This window comes from Panthera tigris, chromosome D3, assembly GCF_018350195.1.
Source record: "Panthera tigris isolate Pti1 chromosome D3, P.tigris_Pti1_mat1.1, whole genome shotgun sequence".
Classification (NCBI taxonomy): domain Eukaryota; kingdom Metazoa; phylum Chordata; class Mammalia; order Carnivora; family Felidae; genus Panthera; species Panthera tigris.
Genome location: NC_056671.1, coordinates 282,811 through 305,600, shown reverse-complemented (window position 1 = coordinate 305,600; position 22,790 = coordinate 282,811). Strand labels below are relative to the sequence as shown.

The following is a 22,790-nucleotide window of genomic DNA, read 5'->3' as shown; positions in this document are numbered from 1 at the left end:
AGCACAGTGTTTCTAAGTGACAAGCTAGGAAGCATGAAGCACCATTCCCTTCTGCCTTACTCAGAAACTATCTTTTTCCTTGTCCATACATATTGAACATAAATGACATTTTTTTTCTTTTTGCTGTAAATTGCTTGGCTAATCAAGAGGTAGCATAAGACTTCATAAATGTTTTGGTTTCAAGAGTTAGTGTAAGTGCAAGACCACTGGGTATGTAGCAGAGAACAACCTATGGAGCCATTTAGATTTGCAGCAAAACAAAAAAACACAAAGAATTTTGTTACTTGTTATAATTTCTACCGAACTGGTTAAAAACAGAGAGAAAATATTGATATTTAGTGTGGGAAATCTTGATGGATGTCAGTCTATGCCCGACGAGGCACATGTCCCAGTAACTGATTCTGTCCCAGTAACGGATTCTCAGAATTGTGTTAAATGCTCGTTTAACACCTGGCACAGAAAACAAGTGCTACACTCAAAATATTAACCTAAGAACATTCACTAGAGGAACCATGTCCAGGTATGCGTTCTGAATTAAGGAAACCAAAACCAACCAGAGGTCGGTAAGCACCCAGAAATAGTTAACACCCCAAATTGTGAAGAGCAAGGAGAAGGAAGCGTTAACTGAAAAACGGTCTATGGCCCCAGGAGGGCAGCAGGGGGAGGGGGGGAGGGTGTGCGGCAGCCCTTCGGGCACAGACACCATTCACACCGAGGTCCAGGCAGGGGCGTGGGGTTAAGTGTTCCAACCTCTCTCCTCCCGCCCGCTGACTGAGTACCTCCCGTGTTCAAACCTAAGCACAATCCCTGGTGAGGCCGTCCCTAGGGGACAGCCCCTGGGGGTGCAGAGCCGGGAAAGGGGGGGATGTGGAGAACGAGCAGCACATACACACGTCCGTCACATGTGCCATTCTACTGTGTGGCTCCTACACACACAAGTTGCCCTGAGCCCTGGGGAAGCAGGTTTCTGACTCAGAGGATGCAGTCTATTTAACTAGTTCTGAAGATTCACACTTAAGTGTTGTCGTTGAGATACACTTTACTTCTAAAGACATCATAACCCACAATACATTATTTGGCTTTAAGCAGTCAATTACCATTTTAAAAGACTCTTAAATGAGGAAAGAGATCTTTTATATTTACCCACATATTCACCACTTCCAGAGCTCCTCTTTTCTTCCTGTAGATCCTCATTTCCACCTAGGATTTTCTTGCTGCACCGAAACTTGCTTTAGTGTTTCCTGAGATAAGGTCTATAGATAAAGTCTCTTTCATTTTGCTTCTCTGAGAAACTTTTTTTTTTTTTTTTTTTTGCTATTATATTTGAAAGATGTTTTTGATGGGAAGTAGACAAACGGCAGGTGGTGGGGGTTTTATGTAAAGTTGTCTGTCCCTCACTCCGTTGTGTTCCAGCTCGAGTAGTTTCTGACCACAAGTGTGTGTGGTCCTCTGTTCTGTGCAAGTATCCTGTCTTTCTCCAGGTGCTTTACAACTGTTCTCTTTATAATCGGGTTTTATCCGCTTGACTAGGATGTCCATCAGCAGGATTTTCTTCATGATCTTGAGGTTCTTTGAACTTCTTGAATATGTGGAGTTACATTTTTCATCATATGTGTAAACATTTCATCTGTTATTTCCTCAAATACTTTCTTAGGCCTCTTCTCTGCCCTGTCCTTCTAGGACTCCATACGAATACACGTGCCTTGCTGTAACCAACTCCCTATTGTCTTTTCTTCGAGTCTTTTTTTTTCTGTGTCCATCAGTTGGACAGTTTTTATTTTCACTCAAGTTCATTGATATTCCATGTCTAATCTGCTCTTAATTCCATCCAAAGTTGTTTTTTTGTTTTAATTTTCAGATATTGTTGTTTTCATCCTGAGAAGTTCCACTCAGGCTTTTAAAAATACATCTTCCAATTCATCTGTCACATTCCTGTTTTCCCATGTATCTATAAAAGCTATTTGAATATCCTTATTTAATGCCAACTGCTTCCATTTTTTCTGTATCTTTCTAGTGACTGATTTTTCTCCTGGTTACAAGTCATATTCTCATGGCTTCTGTGTATGCCAGCTATGTTTTTGGATGCCAGACATTGTGGGTCCAGACTAGCTTTCTATCTAGGATTAATTACTTCACTACTAAGATAATACTCTGCTGGGAGTCCTACCCGATGCCCCATGTGTTAAAAGTCGTTGCCATTTCAGGTGGTGGGAATTTTATTCCCAGCCCTACATTGATTTCTGGGAACTGTTTGGCGGACTGCTTTCCAGCACTTTTCCTGGACTCAGGAAATTTCTGGTCACACGTGTGCAAATCAGTACTAAGCCAAAAGACTAAGCAGACTCCTTGTAGATTTCTGCAGCCCTCTCTCTGGGAAGCTCCCTCCTCTCCAGTACAACTCCCTGCAACCTTTAGCTACTCTGGCCTCCCCAAATGCCAATTCAGCAATTCTCTTTGATTCAGCAAGACCACATTTGTTCCTTTCCCTGATGTGCACCCTGGGAACTGCCACCAGGCACCAGGCTGGGCTCTTATGGGCTCACCTCACTCTCTACACCTTCTGCCAGGGATCACACGCTTCCGCCTGTCATAGGTCTCGAAACCGTTATTTCATATACATTTTACAGTTTCTAGCTGTTCAAGGCAGGGGATTAATCTGGCCCTTGCCACATCACCACAGCAGAAAGCATATCTTCACACTTAAAACACAGCTACCACTTAAAATTAACTACTTTTTGTAACTTATATACAACACAACTCTATAGGATTATTTCGATAGAATCATGCTTACCAGAATTCTTCAAAACTATTAGGACTTCTCCTTCATACTGAAATCTCTAATTCAAGATGCTCAGTATTTCCTTTGCATATGTCTTCTCTAGTGTACCACGAATTATCCTTTCTTGACGAAACCCCCACTCAATTTTTATAACGACTGAGTTTCTCCTCATGTTTAGGTTCTCTGATGAGAAGCTGTCACTCCTGACTACCAGGTTCTGCACTACTAGGATACTGATAAGACTTCCACACCAACAAGTCATTAACGTGTAACAAGCTGTGTGTTTCAGGAGAAGGCTCTTACGCTGTCTACGTAAAAATACCTCCCTCCTTTCTGAACTCTGCTGGGTGGGACCTGCATTCTCAGTGTACTGACAGGATTTCTCCTATCAGTCTGACAGATTTCCCATATTCACAGCACTCGTGCGGTTTCTAGATTACATGAGTCCTCTGATGAGCCATGAGCTGTGACTTCCTGCTGAAGGCAGTCCCACACTCACTGCATCCATAGTATTTATCTCCTGTGTGAATTCTCTGATGCCTCATAAGGTGTGACTTTCTAGTGAAAGACTTCCCACATTCACTACATTTATAGGGTCTTTCTCCTGTGTGAATTCTCTGATGTATAATGAGCTGTGCCTTCTCAAAGAAAGCTTTCGCACACTCACTGCACCCATAGGTCTTCTCTCCTGTGTGATTTCTTTGATGCTTAATGAGCTGCACTTTCTGAACAAAGGCTTTCCCACATTCACTGCACTCGTAAGGTTTCTCCCCTGTATGAATTCTCTGGTGTCTTAGAAGCTGTGGCTTCCAGGCAAAAGCCTTCCTACACTCGCTACATTCAAAGGGTTTTTCTCCAGTATGGGTTCTCTGATGATGAACGAGGCTTGACTTCTCGCTGAAGGTTTTCCCACAGTCCCTGCACCCATAGGGCTTCTCTCCTGTGTGCGTCCTCTGATGTGATATCAGGCTTGACTTCTGGGTGAAGGCTCTCCCACACTCACTGCACTCATAAGGCTTCTCTCCAGTGTGAGTTCTCTGATGCGTCAGGAGCTGTGACTTCCCAAAGAAGGTTTTTCCACATTCAACACATCCATAGGGTTTCTCCCCTAAATGGGTTTTTTGATGTCTGATTAGCTCTGACTTCTTAAAGAATGCTTCTTCACAGTCACTGCACTGATAGTTCTTCTCTCCTGTATGAGTTACTTGATGCTTCATGAGCTGTGGTTTTCGGACAAAGGCTTCGCCACACTCCTTGCATTCGTAGGGTTTCTCTCCTGTGTGGATCCTCTGATGCCTGATGAGGAGTGAGTTCCTGCTGAAGGCTTTGGTACACTCATTACATGCATACGGTTTCTTCCCCGTATGAGTCCTCTGATGAGTGATGAGCTGGGACTTCCAAAAGAAGGCTTTCCCACAATCACCACATTTATAGGGTTTCTCTCCTGTATGTGTTCTCTGATGTGTAATGAGCTTTAATTTCTGGGAGAAAGCTTTCCCACAGTCACTGCAGCCATATGGTTTCTCGACAGTATGCGTCCTCTGATGTCTTTTAAGCTGTGACTTCCTGCTGAAAGCTTTTCCACATTCGCTGCATCCGTAGGGCTTCTCTCCCGTATGAGTTCTCTGATGTAAAATGAGTAATGACTTCCTACTGAAAGCCTTCTGACACTCACCACACCCATATGGTTTTTCTCCTGAATGAGTCCTTTGATGAATAGTGAGCAATGACTTCTGTGAGAAGGCTTTTCCACATTCACTGCATCCATAGGGCTTCTCTCCTGTATGAGTCCTCTGATGTATTATGAGCTGTGACTTCTTATTAAAAACTCTGCCACACTCCATGCATAAATAGACTCCAGTATGTGTAATATGGTCTGCAATGAGCCACGACTCTCTACTGCTGGCCTTTCTACATGTATTGCAATCACAGTATTTTATTCCACCATGGGTTCTATCAGGTTTGATGTAGAATAAAAATTTCTTACTGAGCTCATCAAGTTTCTTTCTTCCAAGGTTATTTTTTGAAATAAGAAACTCAAAACGATGTTTCAAATGTTTTTCACCTGTGCCACATTTATGGGGTCTCATTGCTAAATGAACAAAGTTAATGCTTGAATGAAATATTTTCCTAAAAACATCACATTCATCGCCTCTCTCCATACTTCTAAGCTCGTCTTGATTATCCTGGTGCCACATTTTGAGATTGTTATCTAGCCAGACTTCTTCTAAAAAGGAAAAAAATGAATCATACTGTGTAAATCCCCCAATGATTATGCTTATTGAACAAAACTTCTGAAATGGAGCCTAGGATTCCAGTTTAAAAAAAAAAAAATCTCCCAAATACAATTTCTCCTTATGGGACAAGAAAAATGTTCACACACACTGTATGTTAACAAACTGGAATTTAAACATGAGAAACAGTAGGTTCCTGTACTAGCGTTACATTTAAAGAACATTCTCATTCAAGACCATCACCTGAATCACTGACATCACTAACTTCACCATCACTGAAACTATCTCTTGGGGTTATCAAAGAGTTCTCCAGAGCTCAGCATCAACACTTTTATTTAGGATTTTTGACATTTTAACTGAATGTATATAATCTATGTAATGAATCTACATGTAATCCTATCAATGAAAATTATTCCAAACCACAAGAATTCTTTTAACATTAGGACAGGCTTTTTTTCACCAAGTACAATTGTTTGTGATTTCTACAACACGACCATTTATTGGATTATTTTTAAATGAATGTTTGTTTGCTTTATGATATCATTTATTAGCAATGGTGAGGTAATATTCCCAATATACCCTGAAAGATAAAAGATCTGCCAAGACTTCAAATACAAGGCAGCTACTTCTCTTCTGCAGGATTTTTTGGAGGGAAGGGGGTTGGGGAGGTAGAGCCTAATCTAATCCTCAGACATATCAGAATGTCCGAACAAGGACCAACTAGAGCTGCTGGTATGGAGAATAAAAGGATTCAATGTTTTGAGGTTGAGTGAGTGGACGTATTAATACTATTCTGAGTGGGCTCAGTCGGTTAAACGTCCCAACTTCAGCTCAGGTCATGATCTCACAGTCTGTGGGTTCGAGCCCTGTGTCGGGCTCTGTGCTAATGGCTCAGAGCCTGGCGCCTGCTTGGGATTCTGTGTCTCCCTCTCTCTCTGCCCCTCCCCCACTCACACTGTCTCTTTCTCTCTCTCAAAAATAAATAAACATTAAAAAAAAAAGAAAGAGTAGGGACACCTGGGTGGCTCAGTCGGTTAAGCGTCCGACTTCGGCTCAGGCCATGATCTCGCGGTTTGTGGGTTCGAGCCCTGTGTCGGGCTCTGTGCTGACAGCTGGGAGCCTGAAGCCTGCTTCGGATGCTGTATCTCCCTCTCTCTCTGCCCCTCCCCCACTCATGCTCTGTCTCTCTCTCTCTCAAAAATAAATAAACTTAAAAAAAGAAAGGAAAAAAGAAAAGGTGATCAGGCTTTTTACCCCTTTGCTTAAAAACCCTTTGGTAAATACAAGCTTTCATCCTGACTCACGTGCCCTTGCATGTCCTGGTCTCTTCCAACCTCTCTTGACTTCCGCTCACAGGCTCTTCCTCACTACTGCTCAGCCACAGTGAATGCCTTCCCATCCCTTCCATCCCAAAGGCCTTTTCTGCCTTAGGACCTTTTCATTTGCTGTTTTATTTGACACGCTTTTCCCAGCTTTCAGCAAGCCTGGCTCATTTAAGCGTAAACATCATTTCAAGAGCATACTAACGATACCCTGTTTATTTCCTTCCTGGCTCTCACCAAACAAGTAATCACCTTACTTCTGTGTCCCCCACGGGAATGTAAACCCTGGGGGCAGGGAGAAGGCTCGTATTTTTCACTGCTGTATCCCCACGACGCAGCACACAGCAAGTGCTCAACGCATGCAGGATCAGTACTGTTCACTCATAACTGGACTTCTTTTTTATTTTTATTTTTTTTAACATTTATTTTTGAGACAGAGAGAGACAGAGCATGAACGGGGGAGGGTCAGAAAGAGAGGGAGACACAGAATCCGAAACAGGCTCCAGGCTCTGAGCGGTCAGCACAGAGCCCGATGCGGGGCTTGAACTCACGGACCGCGAGATCATGACCTGAGCCGAAGTCGGACGCTTAACCGACTGAGCCACCCAGGCGCCCCATAACTGTACTTGTAAAGCAGTGCCCTTCCGTGCCATTAATCTTGATCATTAACTTTGCATTTTAATACAAATGCTTCGTGTTTGATACTTAACTATTGAATAAATACAGTTTTGCATTTTCTTCTATATTAAAATTCTCTGGTCCTGTGAGGCTATTTCATGGCTACTTCTCTCAATTCCTCTCATTCTTCGTAACAGCAGCTGTTCTAAACTAGATGAACATAAAATCTATCTTCACAGGTGGTGGTTTCTAAGCTACATATACCCAGACCTAATAATCCATGTGAAGGGTACCCAGAGATCCATAATTTGAAATATTTCTTAAGGTGAGCAGAGACACTTGCTTAGATGAAAACCTTTGCACTAAAGAAATATTTGATAAACAAGAAAGGTCCTGCCTTACCTGGCCCCATAACAGTCAATTAATGAAACATTTAATCAGTACACACCATAAATCCTACAGACAACAGAGAAGAATACGTTATTTGCCATCTTTCTACGTGGGGAAAAAAACCTGTAAGATCTAATTGTTTAAAAATTCCAGATAACGTCTGACCAGGGCCAAGATTCCTACAATACAATACTAACTGGGCAGAGACTTCAGAAAGGCTGGGAGTCAACAGTCTCTGGAGGTAAAAAAGGGGCCACCTGAAGAGAGGGACACTGTCTACGTGAGGAAAAGATATGACAATCAACGGCCCACGTGCAGAGAAAAATGAATGAAATGCGTGGAGGAAGAAACTAGTTCTAATGCAGCTGACCCTGACTTCTGGGCCAAGAAAATACAAACCAAAACTGAATAAAATGCTGCTATACCATGAGTTCTTCAATATAAATGTAGTTAAAAGATCACATGGCACATGGGGGTCTTGAGCCCAGCAGACGATGGGCTGAACGAGGAGCTTGGAGAAGACGAACATCAAAGGCACCAAAAAGCACCACGGGAGCTGACCGCACAGGGTCAGTCTGCACAGAACAGGGAAAGAGGCAGAGCCCCCTGACCAGGTTCACGGTGTTAGCTTTTCATTCTGTATCCTTAGATTCACTGTCTGCTCTCTCTGGGTTTAAAACAGAAATCTGACCAATTAGAGGGACAAATTAGAGGGACTGACTCAGTGTTCCTTTAACAGGAAAAATTTATGAATTCATAAAGAGTTATGAGTAAAGAAGCCTAGCCCTGCAGGCTAGAAGTGCGGGAAAGAAGGGAAAGGAGACCGAGGAGCTGGGAAGAAGAGCCCAGCCCAAAAGCAAGGCCCTAAGTGCTAGCCCCCAACTTATGCTGCTGTATAGGAAAGGGGGTACGTGCCGCTATCAGCTCTGTGCAAAAAGGACACATCCTGATGCGGAGACCGGGACAGAGAGCACATGAAAACCCAGAAGGAACTCAGGGCACCAGTCCTGAGCCAACTCTAAAGATTTAGGAATTTCAACCAGTTTTATAAATAACATTTCAAACTAACTTTTCAAAACATTATAACCTGACATCAAAAACCTTATTAAACTTTCACTGTCTGTCACACACCTGATTACCTCTCACCTGAAAAGTTCTGACTTAGAACTTCATCTATTATCCATGGCTCTTCCTGCTCCAGCTTGAAAATCCCATGAGGCTTGATAATTTGATAACCTGTTAATTAGAAAAACAGACAACTTGGACCCAACTGCTTGGGCTGACGGACTCTTAAACATGAAGAATATTTACCACGAAGGCTAGAAAATAAACCAAGTGAACCAAAACCTTGTGATTGCGTATCAAGTGATCCTTGAAATCTGTAGCTCAGATCCAACATTAGTAAACATCTTCCAGGTGCCACAGTTACTAGACTCACGCTGTTTCCACAAGAACACTCTTACCCAAGAACACTAGGTTGCTATAGTTCTCCAGCATCACGTCTCTGTACAAGTTCTTCTGCGTAGGATTAAGTAGCCGCCACTCCTCCAACGTGAAGTCCACAGCCACATCCTCAAATGAGATCTAGAAAAGCGGATTTGCTGTTAAACCTGAATGGGCTCCATGCACAATACATGCTTTCTTCTCCACGGTGCCAGGCAGCCGCAGGGACCCCTGGCTCCCGGTCCTGGTGCATGTGTGTCACACTTCCCTCCTGAGTGTGGGCTGCACTTACGGGCTCACCTCTGCCGAACACAATAATGATGGGATGTCACTGCTGAGATCAGGTCACAAAAGAAGGTCACTTCCATCTGGGGAACCCTCCTTGCTCTCAGGGGGAATCCAGCTGCCATGCCTTGAGGCAGGCCTGTGGAGAAGCCCATGTGGCCAGGCACTGAGGCCTGCCCACTCCCACGTGAATGAGCTTGGAAGGGGAGTACCTCCCTGTTGCACCCTGAAAGGACCTCAGCCCTTCCTAACCTCGCGAGCACAGGCTTGTAGGAGACCCCGACTGGGAACCAAACGTGAGCGCAGCTGGCAAATTTCTAACCCAGAGAAACTGTGAGATAAACGTTGATGTTATTAGCCACGGAGGTTGTGGTAACTTGTTACACGGCAATCGAGAACTAACATAATATCATAACCGTGCACTATACGTTGAGAGAGAGACAAAATGTTAAAATATTTATCATTATGAATTTACTTGTCTATCCATCCATCGATCCATTACAAAAGAATTTGGAACAGGTTGTATTTAAAGTCACTGTGCTTCTCAAAGAAGGTACCACTGGGTATTTGGGAACAATTCTTAGCTGAGGCCCACGCAGTGTAAGATCCTCAGCATGCCCGGCCTCTACGTGCAAAATGACAGTAATGTTTTTTGGTTACTGTCAAAACCCAAACCGAACCTACACATTTATCATTATCATTATTTTAATATTTATTTTGAGAGAGAGAGACAGAGCATGAGCAGGGCAGGGGCAGAGAGAGAGGGAGACTCAGAATCCAAAGCAGGCTCCAGGCTCCGAGCTGTCAGCACAGAGCCTGATGTGGGTCTTGAACCCACCAACCGTGAGATCGTGACCTGAGCTGAAGTCAGACGTTTAATCCACCGAGCCAGCTAGGTGCCCCCCCCCCCCCCCCCGCATTATCTACATATTTAAAACACGCTTCTCCCTCCAGGTGGTTTTGCACCCAAGTAGTAACAATTAACTGGCTCCTTCACATATCTTCTTGAACACAGGTTTTGAGCATTAAGGCTCCCCAAACCGGAAAAAGTGTTAGAAATATAAATATGAGTAGAATAAAAACCATGTTCTTAAATACTTTTTGGTCTTTTCAGGCCAGGAAATAAGGTGTTACAAAGGTCATGAAACAAGTAGATACAGGGTTTTGGGACAAAAGGCAAAGGAACTACAATAACAAAAACGAAACGATGTGGAAGAACAACCATGTTGCAGGATTCACATTATCTGAGTTTAAGACTTCCCATAATGCCCCAGTGATGAAGACAATGGTAGTGTTAGACAAAAGTTGAATGAACCAGAACAGACAGCCTAAAAATAGACCCCCCTAAACATGCTCGGTTCATTTTTTACAAAATGAATGCCATGAAGAAAGGAGTTTTTTCAACAAATGATGCTAGAACCCATAAGCAAAAGAATAAACCTCAACACATACCTCATACCATACAAAAATGAATTCAAAATGGATCACAGGCCTAAATGGGGGGAAAAATCATAAAGCTCTAGGAAAAAACCCGTGTGATCTTGGGTTTGGCAATGAGATTAATAAGAATTGGGGGGAGGGGTGGGGAGGGACACCTGGGTGGCTCAGTCGGTTAACTGTCCAAATGTGGCTCATATCATGATCTCACAGTCCATGAGTTTGAGTCCTACGTAAGGCTCTGTGCTGACAGCTCAGAGCCTGGAGCCTGCTTCAGATTCTGTGTCTCCCTCTCTCTCTGCCCTTCCCTTGCTCGTGCTCTGTCTTTCTCTCTGTCACTCAAAAATAAATAAACATTAAAAAAAAATTTTTTTTTCAGTTTATTTTGAGAGAGAAAGAGCATGTGAGCCGGGTAGGGACAGAGAGAGAATCCCAAGCAGACTCTGCACTGTCAGAGAAGAGCCCAATGTGGAGCTCAATCTCACGAAGCACGAGATCATGACCTGAGCCAAAACCAAGAGCTGGACACTTAACCTACTGAACCACCCAGGCGCTCCTTGGCAATGAGATTTTAGGTACAACACTGAATGCATGGTCAACTTAAGAAAAAAATCAACAAAATGGGCTTTTTCAAAATTGAAATTTTTTCCTATATGAAAGACGCTGTTAAGAAAAGACAAGGCATAGACTATGACAAAATATTTGAAAACCACTTATCTGACAGAGCGCGTGTATTCAGAATAAATAATTCGTGAAACTCAACAATAAGAAAATACAATTAAAAAATGGGTGTCTCTTGAAACAAGGGAAATAAAAGCAAAAACGAACTACTGGGACCTCATCAAGATAAAAAACCTTCTGCACAGCAAAGGAAACCATCAACAAAGGTAAAAGGCAACCAGCAGAATAGGAGAAGATATTTGCAAATGACATATCTAATAAATGGTTAGTATCCAAAATATATAAAGAACCGATACAACGCAACACCCCCCAAAATGTAATCCAATTAAAAATGGGCAATAGATATAAACAGACATTTTCCCAAAGACACGTGGATGGCCAACACAGGAAAAGATGCTCAACATCACTCATCACCAGGGAAATGCAATCAGGGAATGGCTAAAATTAACAACACAAGAAACAACAGGTGTTGGCGAGGGTGCAGAGAAAAGGGAACCCTCTTACACTGCTGGTGGGAATGCCAACTGGTACAGACCCTGTGGAAAATAGTATGGAGGTTCCTCAAGAAGTTAAAAATAGAGCTACCCTACAATCCAGTAATTGCACTACTGGGTATCTACCCAAAAAATACAAAAACACGAATTCAAAGGGATACATGCACCCCGTTTATAGCAGCATTATCTACACTAGCCAAGATGTGGAAGCAGCCCAAGTGTCCATCAGCAGATGAAAAGATACAGAAGACGTGGTATACATACAATGGAATATTATTCAGCCATGCAAAAGAATGAAATCTTTCCATTTGCAACAATATGGATAAAGCTAAGTAAGTTAAGTCAGAGAAAGATAAATACCCTCTGATTTCACTCATGTGTGGATTTTAAGAAACAAAACAAACGAGCAAAGGAAAGAGAAAGAGAGAGAGAGATAGAGAGAAAGGCAAACCAAGAAACACGGTTAACTGTAGAGAACACACTGATGGTCACCAGAGGGGAGGCGGGAGGGGGCATGGGGGAAACAGGTGATGGGGATTAAGAGCACACCCCCCCCCCCCCCACCATGATGAGCGCCAGGTGACATATGGGACAGTTGAATCGCTGTATCGTACACCTGAAACTAACACTCTGTTAACTGTACTGAAATTAAAATAAGAAACTTAAAAAAAAAAACCTCTTATTTAAAAAGAAGTCAGCTAACCAAAAAATAGACAAAAGATCTTAACAAGCACTTAACTAAAGAAGATGTACAGATAAAAAATAAACATGAAAACACGTTCAACATCATTTGTCAATAGGGAAATACAAATTAAAACTATAATGGGACACTACATACCTATTAGAATTGCTAAAAACAAAACAAAAACAAAAACAAAACACCCCACACAAAAAGTGACAAATGCCAGTGAGGATGCAGGGCAACAGCTCTCCTGCTGTGAAGTTGGGAACGCCAAAAGGGCAGTGACTCTGGAAGATGTTTTGGGGTTGAACAGAGACTTACTACTCCCAGGTACGTGCCCAAGGACACTCAAAACTTCTGCTCACCTCAAGATTTACGTTCAAATCTGTATGCACATGAACACAATTGCTAAAATCTGGAAGGAACCAAGCAGCCCTTCAGAAGTGAGAGGGTAAGCAAACTGGCAGGTTCGTACGAGGGGGTGCGACCCAGTGACCGTACTCAGCAGGAAAAGGAGCCAACTATTGATTCAAACAAGGGCGATGAATCTCGAAGACACAAGTGAAACAAGGCAGTATCAAAAGGTTATACACTAATGAGTCCATTCTATGACATTCTGGAAAAGGCAAAACTGCAGTGACAGAGAACAGATGAGTTGCTGCTGGGGTTAGGGACGCACAGAGGTGAGACGGGGAATTTCTGTGGAGGCTGGAGCTGTTCTAAATCCCGACTAGGATGCTGGTCATGTTAATTTATACACGTCCTGATCACGAGGAGCCCTCCCATGGGCCGAGACATCTGGATACGCTCCCGGTGAGCTTGTCGTTACCCGTGTGGATGCTCAGGAGCAAGGCCCCCACACTCACCAACAGACGTGCCCCGTCAACCCGACGTGGAGACCAAACCTGCCTCCACCACAAAGCCCTCGAGTATGTGACTGACTGCCACCAGGACCCAGAAGACGCTGGCCTGTGGAGACTCAGATTCCGTCCTCAGTGGGGCCTGTGCACGTGCCGCCCGTGCCATCAGAAGAGGCTGAAACGGCCTGGACGTCACGTCTGGCCTTCCACACGCTGGCCGTGGCTAGAAACTGCCCAGACACAAGTTCCTGTGCCGAGAACCACGACATTGACAGGTAGCTCTCATCGGGCCCTCTGCCCCGGCCAGAGGGTTTCACTGGACTCTGACTGCAGCTGACACCCTCTTCAAGTTTGGTTTAGCATCCCCATGGGTTCCACTGACTTGGGCCACACTATCCAGGCACTACAAGACCACATTTGTTCCTTTCTGCGGTTCCCTGGATTCACCGCATCTGAGAACAGCCCCAGATGAGCCATGCGGTTGTCTCAGTGGACACTTAAGGACAGACTTATGTGACTGACGGGAGGGGTCAAGATAGCCCCAGCCCAGATTACACAGCTCAGACGGGCATCCTGGGGCCTCAGTGCAGTAAGTCCCCAAAGGACAGTTCTCTTTGCTGCCATGTGAAGACCAGGCTGTCTTCACAGACACACCCATCTTCCACAGTTACTGAGACCTCAGGCTCCATGGGGGACACAGCAAAAGGCTTCCATCCCCTATGACCTCTTCCTGAAGATTTGACGAATGTGAGATTATATAAAACTGTTTTAAAATCTTTTGAAAATTCTGGAGGTTTTGCTAGCCGATTCTTAAACATGATGCATGTTTCCGGTTAAGTTAGATAAAAATATCTGTACGTCTTACATACACCCTTTCCAGACAAAGCGTCTGGACGAAAACAGATGAGCTTTTAAAAAGTTGTGGGAGTGCCTGGGTGGCTCAGACTTCAGCTTAGGTCAGGATCTCATGATCATGGGATCAAGCCCCAGCATTGGGCTCTGCATTGAGTTGGAGCCTGCTTGGGGTTCGCTCTTTCTCTCTCTCTCTCTCTGCTCTCTGCCACTCTCCCCTGCTTGTGCACGCTCTCTCTCTAGAATAAAAATTAAAAATAATTTAAAATAAATAAAGTTTTGATTACTAAATGGGGTACACTGATACAACAGAAAAACAAAAACGAAATCAACCTAGCACCTGGGGAAGCATGGGGGTAGAGAAGTACACAAATGATGTTTGTTCTCTGGACTTGCTCCTAAAAGCTTCCCCCTCCTCCTGGAAAAAAACAAAAAGCAAAAGACACACCTCCCAGTGCTGCCTCTCCAAGCTCGTGCGAATTCTCTGGATTTAGACTGACTGCTGAGCCAACACAGATGCCTTCCCGACACGGCTGACTGGAGACAGCAGACGGCAGCCTCAGTTCCTGTACTTTCCAGGAAGAGCATCCCCAGAAGTTGCCCACATCTAACAAAGAGTGGACTAATAAACTGGGGTCGTGGACACAGCGATTTGGAAGTAAATGCCCCAAGCACTTCCTCTAAAGCCAAGGACTAAACTACATTATTCAGACCTGACTAGAAACCCAGGGCAGAAGGGCCCACAGTGGAAAGCCACACTGGGGGCCGGCCCTGCTTGAGGTACCCTCCTTAAATCCTTTGTTTCCAGAAAAACCACACGTGTCCTCTAGGGTTGCACTTCTGACCTGTGTACCCCAACCTTCGTGACACTCTCCGTTTCTTGAGTCAAGAAAGTAAAAAGAGCTAAAGGCAGATACACCCACGCCCAGCTTTTGCCAACAGAAGCAAAGATATTTCTATCCAAAATGTACCAAAATTCCAACTGAGAGAATATGGGGACCATCTGAAAGTTTTGTAGTGGTCAATTCTGCCGGATGATTTAGGTTTCTTTCCTAAAACTGGAACACAGGTAAGATGGGTATCGGGGCCCACTGTTTCAGTCCTGAAACAAACTCTGTTCTGAGCTTTCCTTCAAATTTGTGCCCTTAGCTCACACTGAGGAACTCTGTAATTTCTTAGCACTGCGAAATATGTTTATTATAGGGCTGCTATTTAGGACTGTGTCCACTCTCTCATCCACATCAATAGCTGTCCAAATATTTTGGGCTCTGCATCATCAGCAAGGTTTGCTTCTACTGAGTAACTAGTCTGCTTTTCGTCAGAGGAGACCACGTAACTATTCCCGCTTCCCTTCCTGTCTCCACTTCTGGGAACATCTGAGGACAGCGGGCAGCTCACCTTCTTGTACATCCATGCGTCAACTTTAAGACTTTGGTATGATTCCACAATCCACTTCGTTCTTCTCTGACATCTTCTTTCCCAAGTTTGTATTTTCTGATTATGACTCAAATGTATTTAGAGCTTTCCTGCAAACCTCTCATATCTACATATAAAAACTGCCAGATAATAAACAAGTAACTCACCTGTGACTTGATCATTTTCAGCTGCTTGGAAAATCTGCTCTGTTCTGATGCTCTGGAGAGAGGCCTCTGGTCAAATGTCTGTACACTGAGAATGCACCCCTAGTCCTGAGGCCTCTTCTTTTTTATCTCACATGAGTTATCTTGTTCCTCAGAGCCATGCCCTGGAGATGCAGTGGAATTTCATTTTAGATGATGTCATTAATTCGGGACCCTATCTCGGATCTCTCTTCCTGACAACACCCATCGGGTTTAGTGGGTAAGAAACAGGGTGGAAGTCTCGGCCGGGCCAGACTGCATCTGGGCCGGGTCTGCGCCACACAGCACACTTGCAGCCCTGGCCCGCACCCGAGAACGCCACGTGAAAGCCACATGTCTCACTGGTTCGGCCAAACATCCCCAGAGGAGCGTCACCCCACCAAATGCTCTGCAGAGGTCAAAAAAGTTCAGGAACATAACCTTGGCTCGCTCACTCTGCAGCAGTATTTCCTGGGGACACAGGTGCTACAGAGTAAAATGCAACTTATCTCTAGGCAGGATGGTAAAGGGAAAATGGCTGTTAGACCAAGATGGCGAAGCAGCCTGGGGTGCTGGCTTTCTACTCCAAAACCAGCCCTGCAGTGAAAAGAAAGCCTAGATCAGAGAAACTAACAGAAACAGTAAGAAGAGAGGCTCTGGGGAAGAGTAAGGCTCCTGTGTGGGTCTGAGGCGGAGCAGGGGGGAGCCACATCCATGACAGCGAGGAGAGGCGTGAGGAACCTTCCCCGTGGTGCCTCTCGGTGCGCGCCGGGACAAAACTGCCTGCCCTTTCCCTCAGAAGCCAGCAGGGACAGCCCGGGCCACACTTCCAAGATCAAAATCCCTGCAGAGTGAAGGGGCCGCAGAGATGACAAGGGGTGCCCTTCGTCACCTCCCACAGCCCTCCGTACAAGGACGCTGTCCACACCCGCTGCTCAGGGTCTCTGACCCTTGACGGCAGGAGATGCTTGAGGGGGTGGTGGGACAGCACTGTGTGTTCTGCAGGGTCCACGCTGTCGGCCCTGGCGCCCCTCCCCTCTCCTCCCCTTCAAAGGTGCAGCCTCAGCCCTCCCCTAGTGCAAATTACCCAGAGTGCAGGAGAGCAGCTAACACTCTAGAGGAATATGCATGAGCTCAGAGGCCAGTAAAGGCAAATACAAACTAAAACTAAGAAAAAAAAAATTAATTCTCCCTCATGCAAAAAAAGGGAAAAAGACTCCCCTGACTCCTCTTCGCAAAGTATTTACTTTCGAAAACCCACAACCGTACATTCTCTGTTCCTTTGAGATACATATAAATCTCTTCTAAAGCTAAACAAGCTTCGTCCAGCTTCCCACCCCAAAACATCTTTCTTAAGGTCCTAGGAGCTATCTCTTTGAAATCATCGGGAAGATACACTCCTATTTCCCAATCTCAGGAAGGGCAGGGGCCTGGCCAAGTGCCTGACTTTGGCAGCTGATGTCCCGCTGCAGTCCTGTCACCAACACAGAGGTCTATTTTCCCTTTGGATAAAGGTGATTGGCTAACACAAACAGCCACCCCAAGTGCCAGGTAAGTAGCATGAACCATGTGCGACACATTATCATTTATCTTGAGACCACGTGGACATGGGTTCTTCCGGCCTGGCTGGAGAAAAGAGGGAGATTTCTTTCTGCCTTTGCAATCTCTTTAGCAGGTTGTCTGTGAAGCTCCCTGCATTCCAGTTTAACTGCTTTTCTTTTTCTTCTGCTTTTGTGAGATTTGGGGGTTGAGAGATTTGGGTTTTAATTATTTCCCCAACAGACCAAATAACCAGATAACTGAGTACAACCACTATTTTAAAAGCTTTTTGGGGCGCCTGGGTGGCTTGGTCGGTTAAGCGTCCGACTTCGGCTCAGGTCACGATCTCGCGGTCCGTGAGTTCGAGCCCCGCGTCGGGCTCTGGGCTGACAGCTCAGAGCCTGGAGCCTGTTTCAGATTCTGTGTCTCCCTCTCTCTGTGACCCTCCCCTGTTCATGCTCTGTCTCTCTCTGTCTCAAAAATAAATAAACGTTAAAAAAAAAAAAAAAAGCTTTTTAAGAGATCACAAACCACCTAACAGATATCTCAGGCAGAATTATTGGAACAAATGAACCAAGATTTCAGCTAAGTATAATAAACAAAAAATACTACATCTTGATGTGTACACATACTTACACTTTGAATTCCTTCACTGCTCATGGACCAGGTCACTTACATTCAACCAGATACAAGATCAGCACCGGGGACTCCACAGCGTGAGATCACAAAGAGATGTCATTTCCTTCCTAATACACCTAAAAGGAAATGTTCAAAAATCACAGTACCCAGTAAACTTGGGGACAAGATGGACAAATCCCACCTTTCGCAGCAGCCCTGCCAAGAGAGGTCTGTCTGGCACCTGTGGTCTCTACCTGTGGTCTAGGGTGTTTGCTGAGCACCTAAGCTCCCGGTGCTCCCAGCTTGGTCTCCACAGGCTGACAGGCTACTTAAGAAGACTGGACACGGTGGACTGGTCAGTGGGCACTTTTCCAGCAAATAAACGGAACAAAGAGATAATATAGTACCTGTGGAAGGTTTAGGGCAAGAGCTCTTTATTTAAAGACACTGTTCTATTAAAGAATAGGTGAGGGTGTCTTCAATGTCCCAATGGACATAGAGACAAATCTGCTGCAAATGAAGATAGGAAGTTATGCTTGGATGTTAGCGAACTGCCAGGTTTTGCCCCAGGGCAACTAACAAGAGTGGGGCCAGACCAGCCCCGCCGAGGCAGTTACTACCCACCCCAAGTTGGGCCAAGGGCTGGAAACAGACGAGACAAAGCTGCTCTCATCACCAGTTGCTGCTTGGTCAGCAAAGCCCGTGCCCTGTGCAGACAGTGAGCAGGCAGGAGAAAAGAAACATCTGAACACATCTTAGCCTTGACCTGACCCTGTACATCAGCTTCTGACATCATCTCCTGAGGGCCTTGAAAGTCTCCCACTTTATGATGAAGAGAACGGAGGGACGACTTGGGCCAGTAAGTGGAGACAGGTTCCCACATCAACAATATAAGGAGGATCTTGTGGGGCAGTCAAGAAAGAATCGAAAGACAGGCTGGATTTTGAATATTGACCCAAAACAGTGGTAGAGGGCAGAGCAAGGGCATCCAGAGCAGGAAAAATTCCGAAAAGTGGGAAGGGAGAAGAATGACAGGGGTTTTGCCCACTTGTGGCGTATATACACATAAAAGTCAGATCCCCCCAGGGAAACTGGACTCTGTTTAGTCCAGTGTGAAGAGTGTAGGGCTGGAGGGCAAATCTCTGAGAAAAGGTTCTAGGAGAGCAGAGAGCAACATTCAAAGGTGAAATGCCTCTTTCCAAGATGCCCAGGGAGTTCTCCTGGACACAGTTAGGGGTCTCAACAGTCTGGGAAGCCCTGAGTGAAAAAAGAGAGTTGTTGCCATCCGAACCTGGGGTCCCTGAGATCAAAGGCCCACCTGCCCCAGGAGCTTCTGTTTAGCTTGGACCCCTTTGGGGTTGATGCACGGATCTTCTCTCACCTCTGGAAAAGGGAATGTGCCGACTATACTAACATCCCAAACTGCCACTCTCGTTTCCTCCTTCAGGATCCCGACATACCCCTGCACCCCGCCCTCACACGCACATGTACATTCAGCACTCTCATGTACGCACACACTCACACACACATGCACAGTCTTGTTTACGGGCCAGGAGAGCAGCAGTTTGCTGAATGCCTCTCACAACCAGGCCCTGTTCTGAACACATGGGAGAGACGACTTAAGGTCCCAAGACAGACAGGGTCCCTGTCCTCTAAGAAATGCATTCTAAGATGGAAAACAAGTAAATAAAGTAACGTCAGACTAAAAGAGTGCTCACAGGAAATTTTAAATGTGACAGAGGAAGGGGTGGGTGGAGGGTGCTCCTTCCCACGGCCAGGAAAGGCATCCTGGAAATGACTTTTAGCTGAGTCCTGAACAGAGGATGGAACCCACTGTGGACGCCTGTGGGAAGAGCATGCCCATCAGGGAGCACCACACTCAAACGGCTGGAGCTAGAGAGAGCTGAAGGCGGTTCGGGGATAGAGGAGGGCAATGAGGCTGAACCAGCTGAGAACGTTTAAGTGAGGAAATATTTCAGTAAAAGGAGCCGTCACTGACCAACAAAGTGATGTGTTGGGTGAGAAAGACCAAAGAACAACAGAGAATATGGTCATTTAACAGAAGTTACTCTGTGAGAGTCTTGCCTGAGCCAACGCATGGTCAGCACTCATTGAGACTACCCACACCCACAAACACAACCACACAGGCCAAGAATCACCAAAGATGGCCTCAATCACACACGAGGTCCAACAGACCTTGAATGACTGAACCCCCAGCCACCCCACCCCACGGACCAACCTTTAGCATTCACAAGGCTCCCAGTTCCCCACCCACCCACCTGAGAGTTCTCCAGCCCCCATTTCACTGAACACAACAGGGACCTCACAAATTTCAGACCGCACAACCACTGAGCCCCATAAGCCCCACTCCCACTTATCCCACTAGCCCATCATCCCACTAGGACCCTCATTATTGATCCCACAGGCCACCCCTCCAGGACCTTCAATTACACATATGGTAGGTCTCCAGTGACTGCTCTACAAAGCCCCCAATCACCAACCCCCAAGTGACAAAACCAACGCACAGAAGTGCATCAATCAATGAAATCCAAAGTCTCTCCACAGCCCCGCCCCCAATCAGATACCCTTAGGACCCTTTATTCCTGATCATTCCAGGCTCCCCCTCGCTCAGCCCCAAGCACCCCGCATGGTCATTCCTATAGGTCCCTTGACTGATTATGACGGCACCGCCCCTCATCACTCATTCCCACAGGCTTCTAAACACTAACGCCGGGAAACCCGTCGCTGGCTCCCCTACACTCCCATCCAGTAATCTCAGCAGAGTCTGTTCATTGACTAGGAATGGAGTCAGTGAAATCCTGAACACTGAGTCCCAAAGGACCCCTACGGAATTCCAAGCCCTCCCTCCTTCAGTTGCCCATCCACTCACCTTAACAGTGCCCCGATCACCGGTTCCCACAGAACTGAACCCAGGGGATGCCCAATCCGTAATCATACGGGGACCCCAACCACTCACTTCCATGACACCCCACTTTCTAATCTACCCCACGCTCACCCACCATTCACTAGCACCCCTACAGATCCTCACAATCCTCACCTGAACGGGCCGCCAGCTCCGCCCTGCCCTAACACGCTACCTCCAATGACTCTAGTTACTACCCGCGCTGTCTGCTCACTCACAACCCCCACAGGCCACCCACCAACTCGTATCCAGACCTTGTCACTGACACGCAGTGCCCCAGTCCCTGATGCCTCAACCACAAAATCTCCCAAACACAGGCACAGACCACTCAGCAGCACAGGCCACCCCGGTCCTCCCCCTCCATCGAAACAGCTACCGCTGAACTGCCAAGTAGAATGTAAAGAAATATCTTATTCCACAATTACTGCAGGAGGCGGAGGCATACTACAATAGGGGGAACACTGTGGCCGGAAGAGTTGCCAGCATCTACGCAGGGCAAAGACCTACGTGGTTCCTTCCACGGAAAGGGAGATCCGAGGTCAGAAGAACCAGGAGCGTGGAAGGAAAGGGCAGGATGATCAGATAGTAGATCAGAGGAGGACAGTTCTCGGGAAGGAGGGGGCGCAAAGCAGCTCAAGTAGGGAGTGAATCAAAGTTCAGGGCCTGGGGCAGGGGTGGGGAGGTGGGGGAGAAGGAGGCTTAAGTCCCACGTCTCAGTAACAATCATCTTCTCCTGACTGCTCAGTGGGGACGGCAGTCCAGCTAATCGCTGATGGGGCAAAGGATGGGAGTTTGGAGGATTGCTATCCGGCCGCGTCATCGGCCAACAAGGGGGCATGTGTTACGCACAACACATGCTTCCTGGAACAGGAGACGGCGGGAGACGTCCTAACCTTCCTGCTTCCCGGGAGCCCAGGGCTCAGTACAATCCAGCACTGTCACAAACCAACAGGCCTTCCAGTCGAAGAAATCCTCGGGCCGCCAATTCTGAGCTCCCCCAAACAGACCTCCACAAAGACCTTATGGTTCATCCACACCGGGCCCACTTGCCGACCCGGAGGCATCTAAATCACTGACGAGCAGAGTCCTAATTACTCCGGAAAACCACCCTTGGCTGCATCCCCGACGGCACACACTCGCCGTCCAGCGTCTCCACACTGGGGCAGCTTCAGGGACTTCCTCTCTCCCGATCCCTGCCCCTCATGCCCAGAACCGCCAAGCCCACGAGTCTCGGCCTCCGCCCAAAGCCGCTCCCACTATGACTCACGCCAGAGGGCCCCATCACCCACTTAATTCCCTCCGCCGGCTCCACAACCACTCGTCCGCCGCGAACCCCGGCTCACTGATTTAGCACAGACACTCCAATCCCTTGGCCCGCGAGCGCCCCACGAATTGGCCGGCTCCACCATCTCCCTCACAACCTCCTCGTCACCCACCACCACAGGCGGCTCCGCCAGACCCCCAAATCTCCCTCCTGACACCCACAGTCGCCGCCCGCCACACCCGTCCCATCCCTACGCGCCCCCAAGCCCCTAAAGCTGCCCCAGAACCGCACCGCACCGCCCCCACGCCACGCCCCACCCGGACCGGAACCGGCGCCTGCGCTGCGTGGCCGGCCCCCACAACCTCCCCCCCCCCCCGCCCCCGCCCCCGCCCCGGGTCCTCGTCGCACCCGGCTCCGGAGCCAGTTCGTGCGCGCGTCAGGGTTCACCGCGGGGCCCCCGCGGACATCAAGGCCGCCCCGGCCCCCGCAGCCTCGCCGCGTCGCCCCTACCCCCCACCTCAGGCTTCGGGCCGCTGCGCCGGGACTCACGCGGCCCACCTCGGAAGTGTGCGCGCAGAACTACATTTCCCAGAGTGCCGCCCTCCCTAGAACTACATCTCCCAGACGGCTCTGCGGCGCACCTCCCCGGATTGGCAGGTCGGAGGTTTCCGATGGACCTCCTCTCCCGCGCTGCCTGAGGGTTTCTTGGTCACAAATGTCAGGCGGAGCCGCTCTCCTCAAAATATGTCTGTGGGTGAACATAAATGTGTC

At 46.9% G+C, this 22,790-nt stretch overlaps 1 protein-coding gene across 1 annotated transcript; it reads right to left on the bottom strand.

Moving 5' to 3' along the window:
• Positions 1-1,021: 1,021 nt before the first annotated feature.
• LOC102960473 (zinc finger protein 605) lies at positions 1,022-22,246 on the bottom strand. The gene is made up of 8 exons (XM_042961634.1): positions 20,723-22,246; positions 18,457-19,215; positions 18,087-18,198; positions 17,851-17,969; positions 15,661-15,821; positions 8,807-8,927; positions 8,490-8,579; positions 1,022-5,006 (listed from the first exon to the last, which is right to left on the bottom strand). Exons 5-8 carry the CDS (start codon positions 15,673-15,675, stop codon positions 3,211-3,213), a joined length of 2,022 nt encoding a protein of 673 aa, XP_042817568.1. The 5' UTR covers positions 15,676-15,821; positions 17,851-17,969; positions 18,087-18,198; positions 18,457-19,215; positions 20,723-22,246; the 3' UTR covers positions 1,022-3,210.
• Between the last annotated feature and the right edge of the window lie 544 nt (positions 22,247-22,790).